The sequence below is a fragment of the Sinocyclocheilus rhinocerous genome, unplaced genomic scaffold (assembly GCF_001515625.1).
Source record: "Sinocyclocheilus rhinocerous isolate Xijiao unplaced genomic scaffold, SAMN03320098_v1.1 scaffold148, whole genome shotgun sequence".
Classification (NCBI taxonomy): domain Eukaryota; kingdom Metazoa; phylum Chordata; class Actinopteri; order Cypriniformes; family Cyprinidae; genus Sinocyclocheilus; species Sinocyclocheilus rhinocerous.
The window spans coordinates 3,473,227-3,486,584 of NW_015653472.1; the positions used below are offsets into that span (position 1 = coordinate 3,473,227).

The 13,358-nt window shown below is 39.0% G+C and overlaps 1 protein-coding gene across 3 annotated transcripts in view; it reads left to right on the forward strand.

Annotated features, from left to right (window-relative positions):
* Positions 1-13,358, forward strand: part of LOC107716212 (rho guanine nucleotide exchange factor 25-like) — a 66,365-nt gene that overhangs the window by 21,102 nt on the left and 31,905 nt on the right. The window contains exon 1 of one of the 3 annotated variants that reach the window (XM_016522589.1): positions 12,720-12,981. The exons of the other annotated variants lie outside the window; for them this stretch is intronic. Within the exon in view, the coding sequence (XP_016378075.1) occupies positions 12,939-12,981 (43 nt within the window). The 5' untranslated portion in view covers positions 12,720-12,938. Of the gene's footprint in view, positions 1-12,719; positions 12,982-13,358 lie in introns of those variants that run through there. 3 annotated transcript variants of the gene reach the window in all.

Here is a 13,358-nt window from a genome sequence, read left to right on the forward strand (position 1 = left end):
GATGGCTATTATTTACAAGCCCAGCAGGAATCCACCATATGACGTCTCTTCTCTCCATCCTAGTAAGCACCAAGTTACATGACAATCATCTGCTCAGACACTATTAAGGCGGCCATGACTATGTAGCTGAGACAGTTCCCCACTGATATCTGAATGAAAATACTTGGTTGCAAAGTAGGGTGTCTGCATGTGTGTGTATGTATCATTCATAGACCCACTTAGAGAATCAATAAGCTTGGAACAGAAATCTTGGACGTAATGGCACCATGCATTGACTTTATGAAATCAAGCATCAGCAAAGCTTACAGCTGAGACAGCACATTTCAAAGTAATTGCTATTAGCATCACACTGAACTTGCAGCTAGAAAGACAATAATGTTAGAGAGTTAGAAAAAAAAAAGAGCAAGAAAATAGGGAGGAAGTAAAGGACGGATGCAAACAGTCCGAAGAGACATAACTCAAGAATTGTGTCTGAGCCGAGCTAAGAGTTTGTGTTATCTTTTGAAACTTGCTTGGCTCTGACAGAAACAGGAAACTGAGTTTTACCTCAGGAAAAAACACATCTTTGCTTAAAATGAGCTGGACAAAGGAGCTTGTTGTAGGTTTTTGCAGCTGTGTTCATTGAGAAGAACATTGCCATACAGACTGAAAACCATTTCAGGAAAAGATTCAGGAATAGCGCCCACTGATTAGCATAGTCATGTTATTTATTAGCATGCACTGTCTGACTTGTTTTAGGATGCAATTTACTAGAAATAGCAAGTTCTGCATGGATATTTCCTGGTTAAATTGGATTAGATAGTGAATAAGACATTTTGCCTCAAATAATAAAATTGCCTATACCTGCTAAGATTTTGAAAAGCTTCTGCTCTCTTTAAATGTGAAGTATGCAGTTTCTGTGCCTGCATGTGTCACTTAGCAGAATTACAGAAATAAAGCATAATTTCAAAAAACCATCAGGACATTATGATTATTTTTACCCTTACAAAATCTTACTATTTATCTGGGACTTAGCAGTAAAGAGCTAACATGAGTGGCAAAAAAAATTGAGTTTAGCTTGCCTGTCGAGAAGAAACACTGCAATTGTCTCGAATGAAACCCAAACATTCCATCAAATTCCTCCATCTTGTAAAAGCACCACTAATATTTCCCTTGTTTTACCCCGTTGTCTGTCTCTGCGTATTTAGGAAATCTTCAAATTTTTAGCTTGCACACTCTCCAAACTATCGCTTTAAAGGGGTCATATCACCGAATACACAAAATAAGGTTCTTTTTAGCAGCATCATATGACCCCTTTAAGTTGAACTGGAAAGAGATTGAGGGATCTTTCACAAATGGCATAGCAGTCAATGAACAATAAACTGGGTTAAGAGAATGTATTTTGTTATTTGAAAGAAAATCTTACAAACTTTACTTTCAATGTGTTGTTACTTTGTTAATGTATAGAAGATTACTTTTTCTTCCAGTCGTGTCTGGAAGTCTGTCGTGACAAAGATATTTAAAGCTCTAGCCTCATCCTTCTCTCTCAACTTGATCCTGTAAATGCAACTTGTATCATGACAACAAAATGGGAACCTCAAAAACATCTTTACATTACTGAAATACATGATCTTCAGAGGCATGTAAAACCTCTTAACCCATCTGCTTTAGACGGCTGGTGAAGAACGATGCTTTAATGAAGCCCAGGTATGAGCATGTGCTTCTCGTCATGGTAGTGATTAAGAGGGAGACAGTACCACTCTGCAGTAAGTCACAACATCTGCTGCTATATTGCGTTTCTACCACTGTAAAGCCCTCTACACCTCCAGTGGTATGATTACCCACAGGTAATCTTGCTTTTATGTATGCTTTTCCAGAGAACACGTGTGAGTATATCAGACAGAAGTGAGCAAATCGAGTAAGGACCTTAGCTTTGGTTGTTCTGCCAATAGGACGGTCTCCTCTCCAAGCCTCTGTTTTCTTTGGCTGTGGTGTATATTGAAACCAACGGCTCCACGCTTTCTTCCTCCCCATGCCTTCATTTTCACCTGCAGGTTTCCTTTCTCATTTTCGCCCAAAGCCAATTTCCAAAGCCGACTGGGGTGATGCCTGGGAGGCGCGATAAAGGGCAATTAGGGGTGGAGAAACGGTCAAAACAACAATTGTTTGTCTCGCCCTCTCTGTGTGACTCTGAAACTAAGTGCATACTACAATAAAGAAACTTGTTGCTCTGATGGTTACACTTTTTTTCCTGTTCTATGCAAATTTTTGGGAAAATGTGTGCAAACTCTTCCTCCATATTGTTTGTTGACATATCGGCTATATCTGAAATGGCACCCTAAACCCTCATTCACTATTCCCAACATTACTCTACCAATGTAATCCACTTAAAGGAGTCAATGAAAATGAGTGAGCAAATTTGGAAAGCTGTTGAGTGTACATTTATTGCCGGGCATTATGGTATGGATGGTTAGATAGATAGATAGATAGATAGATAGATAGATCTGTCTTACTGTCTATAAAACACTGGGCCAACATGTGCATAAGCATGACTGAAAACAAGAAACTGAGAGTCTTTAAGGCAACATGCTTCAGTCTTGTAGTGTGCACTTCGTATAATACAGCCATTTTGAGACATAGAAGCATCAACGTCCAACATAAGCTTAAAATGTAAACTTTAGCCTACATTTTTTCTTTGCTTTAATCTAGATTGTCAGAGAAAACTGAGGTGAGCTTCCCCTACCCTGTTTTGCTTTTAATTGGTCTTAGTATTCCCAGGTTCCTGCTGGATTTGTCACGCACACACATCCAGGCCACCATGAGCCCACCTGAGGCCAGTGTCTCTGAACAGTCTTGACTCAGCCTTGTAATGAGCTGGGCTGGCATTCACAATGCTTGGCAGCTAATCAACCTAGAGAGAGGGCTTCACAACTACAGCAATAATAATTATCTCGTACAAAAAAGACTGATCTGCTCCCATTGCACATGAACGCTGATAACTAGCTCTTCAAGGGGCTGTCTGATTGGGCAGGTTATTAGCTGCTATTTAGCAGACGTTTTTCATGCAAGACCACTTACTATGGTGTGTATGCTTGGAACAACCTGGGTTTAAGTGCCAACCTCAAGGGTGCAGTGGTACTAAAGCCAAATGGGACGAGCTCTTTAGCACTACCTAAAGAACCTGTCTTTATAGTCAACAGAAATTCAAAATGGACTATTAAATCTCTAGCTGTGTGTATATAGAATAGATTGATATCTCTCAAAAACATCTATCTATCTATCTATCTATCTATCTGTCTGTCTGTCTGTCTGTCTGTCTGTCTATCTGTCTATTTATCAATCTGTCTAATATCTGTCTGTCTGTCTGATGGAAAACGTCTGATGGATTTATGAACAGATATATCCATCTATCATAATACCTATCCATCTATCCATGGATGAATTGATAGATACAGTAGATGGATGTGATTTATGATAGATGGCTATATAAAGACATTGATAGATATTATTTATAGTAGATGGATATGGTTTGCGATAGATAGATAGATAGATAGATAGATAGATGTGTTCAAATCCCACTAGCCACTGAAGTCTTTTGAATTTGTAGACATCTTTTTTTGTCATCCACTTATAAGGTCTCATTCCTCCATGCATTATGGAAAAAGCTGCAAAAATAGCAAAAACTGAAAGCAAGCTGAGACTGCTCTTCGCTCAGTAGTAGGATATATTTTTAACACAACACCCCATCCCCCTTCTTTCTCTCTATCTGTCTTTCTTTCCTTCCCTCCTTTGCTCTCTCTTTCTATCATTGTAAATCTCACTGATATATTTTCCTTCCATCCCTCACTCTTTCCATCTCTTACTCAGTCACACACAAAGCTCCTCCAGCAAAATGAAGAAATAGCCCCAGCTGAATATTGGGCAGAAAGTTGTATGATATGCCTGTGAGGAATGTGAACGTCAAGTGAAGCGTTAAGATCATTCCTGGGGCAAATCTCACTTTCTGATTCTTTCTCTTTGTCCCTCTCACCCTGAACCAGACTAAATTAAACTTCTGTCCACAGCTGGATAATACAATACAATAACCTCCTCAACTATATTTACCTTTGCTTTTCGTTAGCATTTCCCTTTCTCTCTTTCCTTCTCTGACCCTGAACTCCCCAAAATCATCTGTTAGCATTCCCGTTCATCTCAAAGGCAGCTGCTCATTTGGCACCACTGGAAGTGTGTGAATTGAAATCGACCATCTTTGCTCATAAGACCTTAGATCTTTTGAAGTTGCAAATGTCATTTGGCTAATCGGATGGTGTTTGCTGTTTGCATCAGTGTACGGGCGAGAAGAATGAGGGAACAAGTTATTAGACACAGGAGTGCATTCCATGCCTTGTTTAGAAAAAAAAGAAAGAGGGAGGACATGGTTCTTTTGAATTCCACATTCTGCTGCTCCTCGAACATAATCTCTGCTCTAAATTGTACTGTGATTCACAACATTACAAATGCCAGAATGAGCCACACGCTTCTGGTGTTTATCTTGGTGGAGAGAGGTGTGTTTTCATTTACTGTTGATGTGTATTTTAGTGGCACATTATTGAATTGTGTTTTTCAACACAAAGGTCTTTCTGTCATTGCTGGCATTCTCTCGAAGTAGTTTTTCCTCGAGGGCTCTTCACGTACAGCACTGGTAGACATATTTTCTTGTAGTGAACAAACAAATTGTAGTGGAGTAGAAACAGTTCTTTAACCTCTTGGACCAACAGCAACTTGACTCCATGTACACAGAATACAAAAAAAGGACAGATGCTCCTTGCTAAGGCTCAGAGCGAGCATGAGAATAATAGCTTGTTTATGAAATCCAGCATGTTATCCGCTTATGCAACAAGCCAGTGACTTACTAAGAAATGCATGTCTGTATACAGTTACTTCTGACCTTGGGCGGAAATGAAATGCGTGTAGCAGACAGTGTTTTTTAAGCGGACATTATGTGCTTTGTTCTTAGATTGGAAAGTGTGTTGCTTCAGCATCAAGCTTTGTTAGTTAAGCCGCTCCTGTAGTTTTCAAACTGCTGATCTAAGTGCCGTATGGGACCCAGTGCTGGTTAAATTAGAAATTTCGTAATATTCTTTTTCTGCAGATAGAAACAGAGATATCCATCTATCATAATTAATATCTCCATAAATCCTATCTATCAATATATCTATTTATGATAGATGGATATGATTTACAGTAGATAGATGGACAGATCTTTCTTTCATTCATTCATTCCTTCCTTCATTCCTTTGATTCTTCCTTCCACTTCAAAGAAAATAAATAACACTTACTGTGAAACTGTTGTAGTATTTTGGGAATGTACTGTGGTATTTTTGGAAGTAACCTGGCTTACAAATGCATGAATTTCAGTACCATATAAAGTACCAGGTTAGTACCATTTGATGTGATTATACCATGGTACCATCATAGTACTTTTTTGTAAGGAACATGTAAAAAATACCATAGTATTTCTTGGGAAAAAGAAGGAACCCTTACAAAAAGTACTGGAGAAGTACCATGTTCCTACGATCTGATAGCAGATGGTAATACCATGGAACACTGATATATATTAATAATTGATGACTTTGTGAGATAAATAAAGCATGATTAAACAAGAAAGAAAGATTTCATCCTGTAACCAAATGCTGACGCTCCTGACACCAGTCCCTCACTCATTTAATGGTGCTCGGTAGGCCTTTTCACAGTCAGTCAATCTCTTGTGCTGAACATGACAGTGATTGGCTCGAGATGTGAGTGATAACAAGCTTGCTGTGTTAAGTGAACTTTCAGACGTGTGTGTACTGTATGCATATGTCAGTCTATGCCCATAACGTGTCTCTCTGACAGCTTTTCTTTTGTGTGGTTGTCCCTAACTCTCTTCCCTTGGGGTTTAGTTGCCATGGCAATGTGACTTAGATAAAATAGAGAGACATGGAAAGGAATAAAAATTTGCGCTGGAGGCTTAACCATTATTGGCCTGCACATACTGTACACAGTGTGCAATCAGTCATGCTAAATATGATGCACCTGTGAGTCGCTGGAAGTATCATCATTTGTAAGTATTACACAAAGCACAATGCAAAGATCCTCCCACGCAGATGGTGACACCCAGTAAACTACCTCAACATAGCTGAGAAACAAGGCTAAACACAACCTTCATTAGACTGGAAATACTGACCATCCCTCGTTTTTAAATCCCCGCCAGACGCTGTTCAGATTGTTAAATATAAGAAAGTTATCCTCTTCATACAAGCATTGTCTTAGCAATAACAATGAGGAGAGTGTCTGCAGAGGTGAATCTGTCCTCTGAGCAGTATAAAGGACTTTAATATCACTAAAACATCATAGCAGACACTCACTGAGCTCATCTGCCATTTGATCTACACAGAAAGCAAGATGAAGACATTTTATTCTGCTATTCTCTGATCAACAGGTTCACTTGGCACATGGCTGCACATCCTGCCATGTAGAATGTAGTCTCACTTAGACTATATATGTATTTATAAATATATATGCTGTTTTGTTGCTCATGTAATAGTAACTTTTAAGAATGTTTAGATTTTGTTGTTGTTGCTACTGCATCAAGTTAGTCCTTCTTAGATCCAGAAATTGCTTTCCAGTTTTGTGTGCTGTATGTATCGACTGGACTGTGGGAGGTCTGTGAGTATGGTGTGTGAGACTTTTAGACCGTAAAAAAATCAGTGTTTTCTGTGCACTCTGGAATGTGTGATGCTCTGTTGTGGTTGTGTGTGGGTACAGTAACAGGGAGGTGGATGAGCAGGCAACTTTAGGGAGATGGTTTTTGTTTGCCTCTAATGATCATAATTGTGGAGATCCGTGCACAAACAGGCAGTGCCACATGGACTCCCTCGTAATGCAGGGCTTCTCTTCTGAAACGATCTCCGTGAGCCATCCAATCAGTGGCATCTGGGCTTAAAAATCCTGCCACATGAACCGAAGGCTGCTGTAGGCAGATAAAAGCTTACGCACAGGGAGATCCACCCACACACACACATTGTCACATGCCTAATTGCTGTGTATGTTGTGATGGAAGATGAGGTACAGACACAAAGTAGTGTGAATAACTTCAGACAGATGGTAATGGACAGAAGCGATGTGCATGCTCATCCTAATGGGATGCCGGTTCTTCTGTTATTCTCTTCCTTAATTATCCCGTATAGGGAACAGGTGCTGTTGGTTTTCCTCGCCTGTGTGCCCACGTGTTCGGGATGTTATTGTTGCCCAGGGCAGCATTGAAAAACACGTATTACTCACTATTACAGTATATGGATCTGAATAATGAACTCACATAAACACAACAGAATTCTTTTCACACATTTAAAAAATTTTTATGTAGATTTATATGGATTTTATTTATATACAAATTCAACTACTTCATTAAAAAAGTGCGCAACCATGCTCAGTCACACTGGGTTGACAGTGTGTAAAAATGAGACTGATTAATTGATTGATTAGTTGGTCAATTGGTGGCAGGTTTTGCTTGTGTTTGTGATAAAAGACGTCTCCGAATGGTTTCTCTGACATGCATTATTTGTTTTTGTTGAGGCTTGGTCTCACTGTTTGCCCGTTTCTGTCTGTACTTGTTGATGAGCTTTGACCAATTTGTCAATATTTTGTCATATGATGTCATTGTTTTCGAGAATGTTCTTCTAGACACACTCAACTGCAATGCAAAAATTTGGACTATTTGGCCTCCTGTCTGTTATGTCATTTATTAAATTGCTAAAGCTCAGGACCCAGTTGCAACAAAGTCCTTAAGCTAAGAAAACAATTAATTATATTTCTCACATAAGCGTTTTCACAAAGAGGTTTGTTGCAACCAGCTGCAGTATAATCTTTCATTACTGACACATATTGCTAAATGGAAAATTAAAGGGATTGTTCAACCTAAAATTAAATTTTTGTTTTTATTTACTCACCCTCATATCGTTCCAAACCTGTGGCTTTCTTTCTTCAGTGGAACACAGAATACAGTTTCAACTGTTTTGCTCCATACAATGAAAGTCAGTGGGGTCCAAACAACATTGAATACCTTTGGCTTTCATTGTATGGACAAAAAAACAATGAGGCTTTTTAAAAAATTGCTTTTTTATGTTCCACAGAAGAAACAAAGTTATATGGGCATGACGGTGAGAAAAGGATTTTCAATATTTTGTCAATTATTCCTTTTTTCCAAGTTAAATGTTGTTTGGTTTTGGCAAGTCATGTTAGATATTTTCTGTAGTCAATGCTTTCTACATGTTTGATTTGATTCACTCACGTAGTTTTCATCAGCTCGAGTCAAATATTGTTCTTACAATTTGATTTAATCAACATCTTGGGTTACAGTTCCTAATAAAGTTACAGATCAACTGGCGAGCAATTCTGCAAGTACGCTCAAGCTCATTCACACATCCCTCTCTAGTTTTATTGACATTTAGATTCAGGATTCTGTGGTGCTTTCTAAAGCTGACTGTGAAAAGATAAATCTGAATCATCAGGAGCTATTGAGCTCATTGTTCACTCCCTGTTAGTCACCCCCTCCACGCAGCCACTCGAACTGCAGTGAGGGGTGATGACGGGGTTGACTCAGGTCTCCAGTCTGGGGTGTAATTTACATCTCTTTTACCCCTGTTTTGTAGTGTCAGCAGGGCCTGAGCCAGGAAAGCAGCGTTTGTGCATCTGTGGTGGAACATGGCAAGAAGATGAGGGAAAGAGGCTGGGGTTGCGGTAGGAAGGCTTTTTGTAGCAGCTGGGCAGGAATGCTGTGGTTTCTGCCACAGACCAATAGTTCATCACCACTGTGGAGCTTGTGCCATGCTGCTCAATTCCCACACCATCATAGAGACAGCATTAATAGAGTGGTAAGCCTTTTACCCAGATGCTTCGGACCGTGATCGCTAGTGCATTTAGCATTTTTTATGTCCAGTTTCACTTTTCATAGTCATCAAAATGCACCAAATCCAGTCATTTCATCAGATTATGAAGTGGTAGTGAGAGCAGGTCATGTGACCTCAGCATGTGCGCATGCTTAAAATAGTTATCAGTGTGACAATTCAACTTTTCTCATTCAGCCTGCCGCCTGAGAGAGGGTCTGATATGCTGAAATTGGAGGGCGTCTCTGATGCTGTGGCGGAGAAAGAGGAAGTCTACTGTCATGACTCCATTGAGAGGACTGAAGTGCTCTTATCAGGGTTCAGACTGCATTTTTGGGGCATTCGTGAGGCAGTAATTATCTTGTCAGCCCGACTGTGTGTGTGTGCTTGAGTTTGCATATACGTGCACACTTACTGTATGCTTCCATAATATCCAGACACTTTTGTGTTTTTCTGTTTATTGCGTGCTTAAGTGTTCAAACCTTGCATTCGCAGCCTCTTAAAAAGTGGCAAATCCCTATCCATAAACAGAATATCAATAAATCCAGAATAAAAAATACTTTTTTGAGACATAATCATATTTTAATTTTGCTTCTTTAGACCATATCATGCTAAAAAACCCATTAATTTAGATAATGTTGCCATCCATTGAGCTGTTAGCTGCTGCAACCTGCACTGAGTCAGTGAACTGAATCAGATCAGTCAGATTTGTGAAAAAATCTTGCAGTCTGGTTTAGCGAACCGGATAAACTGATTCATTAAAAAGATCTGACTCAAAAGAAAGATTAATTCATGAATCAGACTACTACTTTCATGAATGAGGCCATAAGAGCTAGAAAGCTCTTTTTCTCACACAACGCTATTGTATTGCTATAGAAGTCTTGAAATATAATCATTTGGACTACTTTTATGATACTTTCAGGCTGGTCCAGCTAATGCAAATGCACCTTTATGCGTAGAAAAAAATGAAATGAAAAAATACTAACATAATCCTTTTTGGAGCAGAGAACGTGTCTGTATGTGGCCTTGATTGAACCTTGAACCCTACTCATTCTGTCAGTGTATTTTGAAGTCTTCTTTCTCGATCACTCTTAAGTATTTTTGCCACCTCCCATCACAGCCTCTGTCAATCACAAGTCTTCAGTCTCTCCCTTCTGAAATCCCTCCTCTCATGTCAGTCTCTCTCTCACTTCTACTTCTTTCAGTTTCACCATTGACATTATTAGACCTGCTCTGTGCTGAAAAGTAAACACAAATGAACTGAAAGGGTTCATGTTTGCCGAAGTATTACTAGCGCATGCCCCTTCTTTTTTTGAAAGCAATTTCCAAACCGAGACTGTGATTTTACTGCTCATCTTAGCATTTCTTCATGACTGGGTAGGGTGGGGGTGGCATGGGGCGCTGGTGGTTGAGGGTCTCTAGGGTTGAGAGGACCGACAGCAACTGTGTTATGCTGCAGGATAGGGGGAGTGGAGGAGTGCAAAAGAGCATGTGGCAAAGAAAATGCAAAGGAGGAAGACAGGGAGGGTGGAAGAGCAGTGGAGGAAACAGCCGAGTGCCAGTTCTCATTAATAACATACACAAAAAAGAGCCATTAAAGGGACAGTTCACCCAAAAATAAAAAATTGCCATCATTTACTCACCTTTATAGCATTCGAAATCATCGTTTTTCCTTCCAGATCATAAAAATAGAAACTGTGGAGAATATATTGGTGTTTATTACAAAGAATGGGAATTGGAGTTTCTTTCAAGCTTCAAAAAGGACCCTAAAAATATCATAAAAGTGGTCCATATGACTCCTGTGTGAGAAAACAATTAAAATTGAAGTCGTTATTCACTGATAATGTTGCCATCCATTGAGCCATTAACTGCTGATAAACTGATTCATTAAAAAGATCTAACTGAAAACAAAGACTCATTCATGAATCCATTTACTTTCATGAATGGTGCCATAGGAGCTAGAAAAATCTAGCTAGAAAAAGCTGTTGTATTGCTTCAGAAGTCTTTTGGACTACTTTTATGATACTTTCATCATGCTCTTCTTGAAGCCTGAAAGCACCAGACCTCAGAAAGAAATTTGGATTTAGAATGACATGAGGATGAGTAAATGATGACAGGATTTTCATTTTTGGATGAACTATCTTTTTAAAGAAGCACAGAAAGGGGAAAAAAAGGATTAAAACCCCAAATAAGGCTGTGGCCATAAACAACAGGCTACATTTAAAAGTCTTGCTGCATTGCAAGGAAAAACTAAGCCAGGAAATGTCTGTAATCCCAGCCAGTCAGGAAACCAGCACTCTGATCAAGAGTGAGAGATGGTGTGTGTGGCCACAGGCTCGGAGCAAATGATGTTAATGGTGCAGTGCAGCACAGTACGATCCGATCCAGAGCAGCGTGTTACGTGTCCACTCAGGAGAGGCCGTCCTTCAGGGTCTCTACACACACAGACCTGTCTGAGGCTCAAACAGCTCAATTTCCTCTGTGTAAATGAAATGCAATCTAAAGGCCAGGCCTCGGTTGAGAACAAGTGGTCTAGAGTGAGAGTGAGACAAAGAGCAGGAACCACATATTTCACGACAACAGAGAAAAATAGACACTCCAAATAATTCAGCATTTGTGGCTCCACTCATACGCCACTCTCATTCTTGGTTAGATGGTGCTCTCATCGCAGAGTGAGAGGACACCATTACACCACACACGCAGAGCTGATACATTATAGTTCTAGCTCACCCAAAAATGTACAACACAAAAGAAGATATTTTGAAAAATGTCCCAGTGTCTGTACAGTAAAATTCAGTGGGATTCAGTGTTGTTTTGGACCACTCTGATGGATAAAAATAAATAAAATAATCTTCAGAATATCTTCTTGTAGTCCCTTAAAAAAAAAAAAAAAAGCCATACAGGTTTGAAATGGAAAGACAGTGAATAAGTTATGTCCAAATTTTTATTTTTAAGTGAACTGTTCTTTTAAACCTTTGTGTGTAAATGAGTGACAACTTTGTCCACAACAATATTCAAAGGCTCCATGAATTTTTTGGTTTAGAATTTTTACAAATATTTTTACTTACAATTTCTACCTGATGAAATGCTTTAGAGCTTGGCATAACTGAAAAGGTATATTCATTATAAAAATAGCCATGGAGTTATACAGTTTTAATAATTTACCTGACATTTTCAGGTTTAGAAATTAGGCTCCTGCATATATCCAGATTATTTAAGATGGTAGGAACCCTTGATCTTCTAAGACGAAAACGTTTTTGTAGAGGAGAATAATTAAAATAAGAAATATCTTACTGTTTAGTTCTTTTAGCTATTTTAATGCTTGTGTTGTCTTATTTAAAACGGTTTTAAGTAATATTGATGCCCTCTTGTGAGTTTGCAGAGGCCCAGGTTGAAAAACACTGTTGTAGGTATATGTTTGGAAGGAGAGGTCTTCCATCTAGGAGAAAATGTGCTTCTTCAATATGTGGGTCTAAATGAGAAAGCCTGGGTTAGGTGCAATCTCCAGAAATTGGATTATAGCTATATCAGATAGCTGCAAAGAGGAAGTTGATGGAAAACCAAATTGTTCTTGGCACATTTATTTAGCTAAAGCAGTTTTTCCCCCCAAATAATGTCCTCACTTCATTACATCATATTTTCCAAAGCCTTTTCCATTAAATTTCTGCTCAACCCTCCAAACTTTCTGATAGCATAGTTATCTATAAATTACAGTCATTGATTAACAGACCAGCATATGTTGTGTTTTAGATGCAGGTCCACGATATTGGTTGCTGATGTCCTGGCTGCTTAACTAGCTTAACCAAGTTAGTTTTGATGGTATTGGATGGTCCAACAGATCTATTCCCGTCCTATAGGAAGACAGAGAAAGCATCAGGTGCAGATGCAGTGACTCAGTCCAAACGCGTGACTGTGGCCATGCCAAACAAAGCTGACTAAAGCTCTGCAGGTCTCCAGAGGCCTGAGCCTCTCTGAAAATTGCTGCCATTAGCCAACACTCTACCTCCTGCAGAGCAGCTGCCTCAGCACTCTACCACAGCCAATCAATAAGTGGAAATGGAGCCTAAATTCCTGGAAAGGTGGACTCCAAAACACAATGGTGTTCACATGCACACGTCCCACAGCACATATTATCACTAACATTTCTACATGGTTGCAAGCATTTGCATACTTGTATGGCTTGTGTTTGTTAGACCGTCTGTTGTTTCTTGAGCTGTAAATTGTGTAGCATTCAGCAAATTCAATTGTTAATCAGTATCTTTGTCTTTTTCAGCAGTAAATATAATTCATATCACCTATATATTAAATATTAAACATTAAATAAATGAAATTCCTTGTTCCATTGACATTCTCATTTGATTTAAGCTTGAAGCTTAAAACATGCTTAAGTAATTTTAAAGTTAATGCTTTCATGAAAAATTCAGGATTCATTCCGTAAAACCAAATATTATCATCTTATGCAGTTTAACTGCTCAG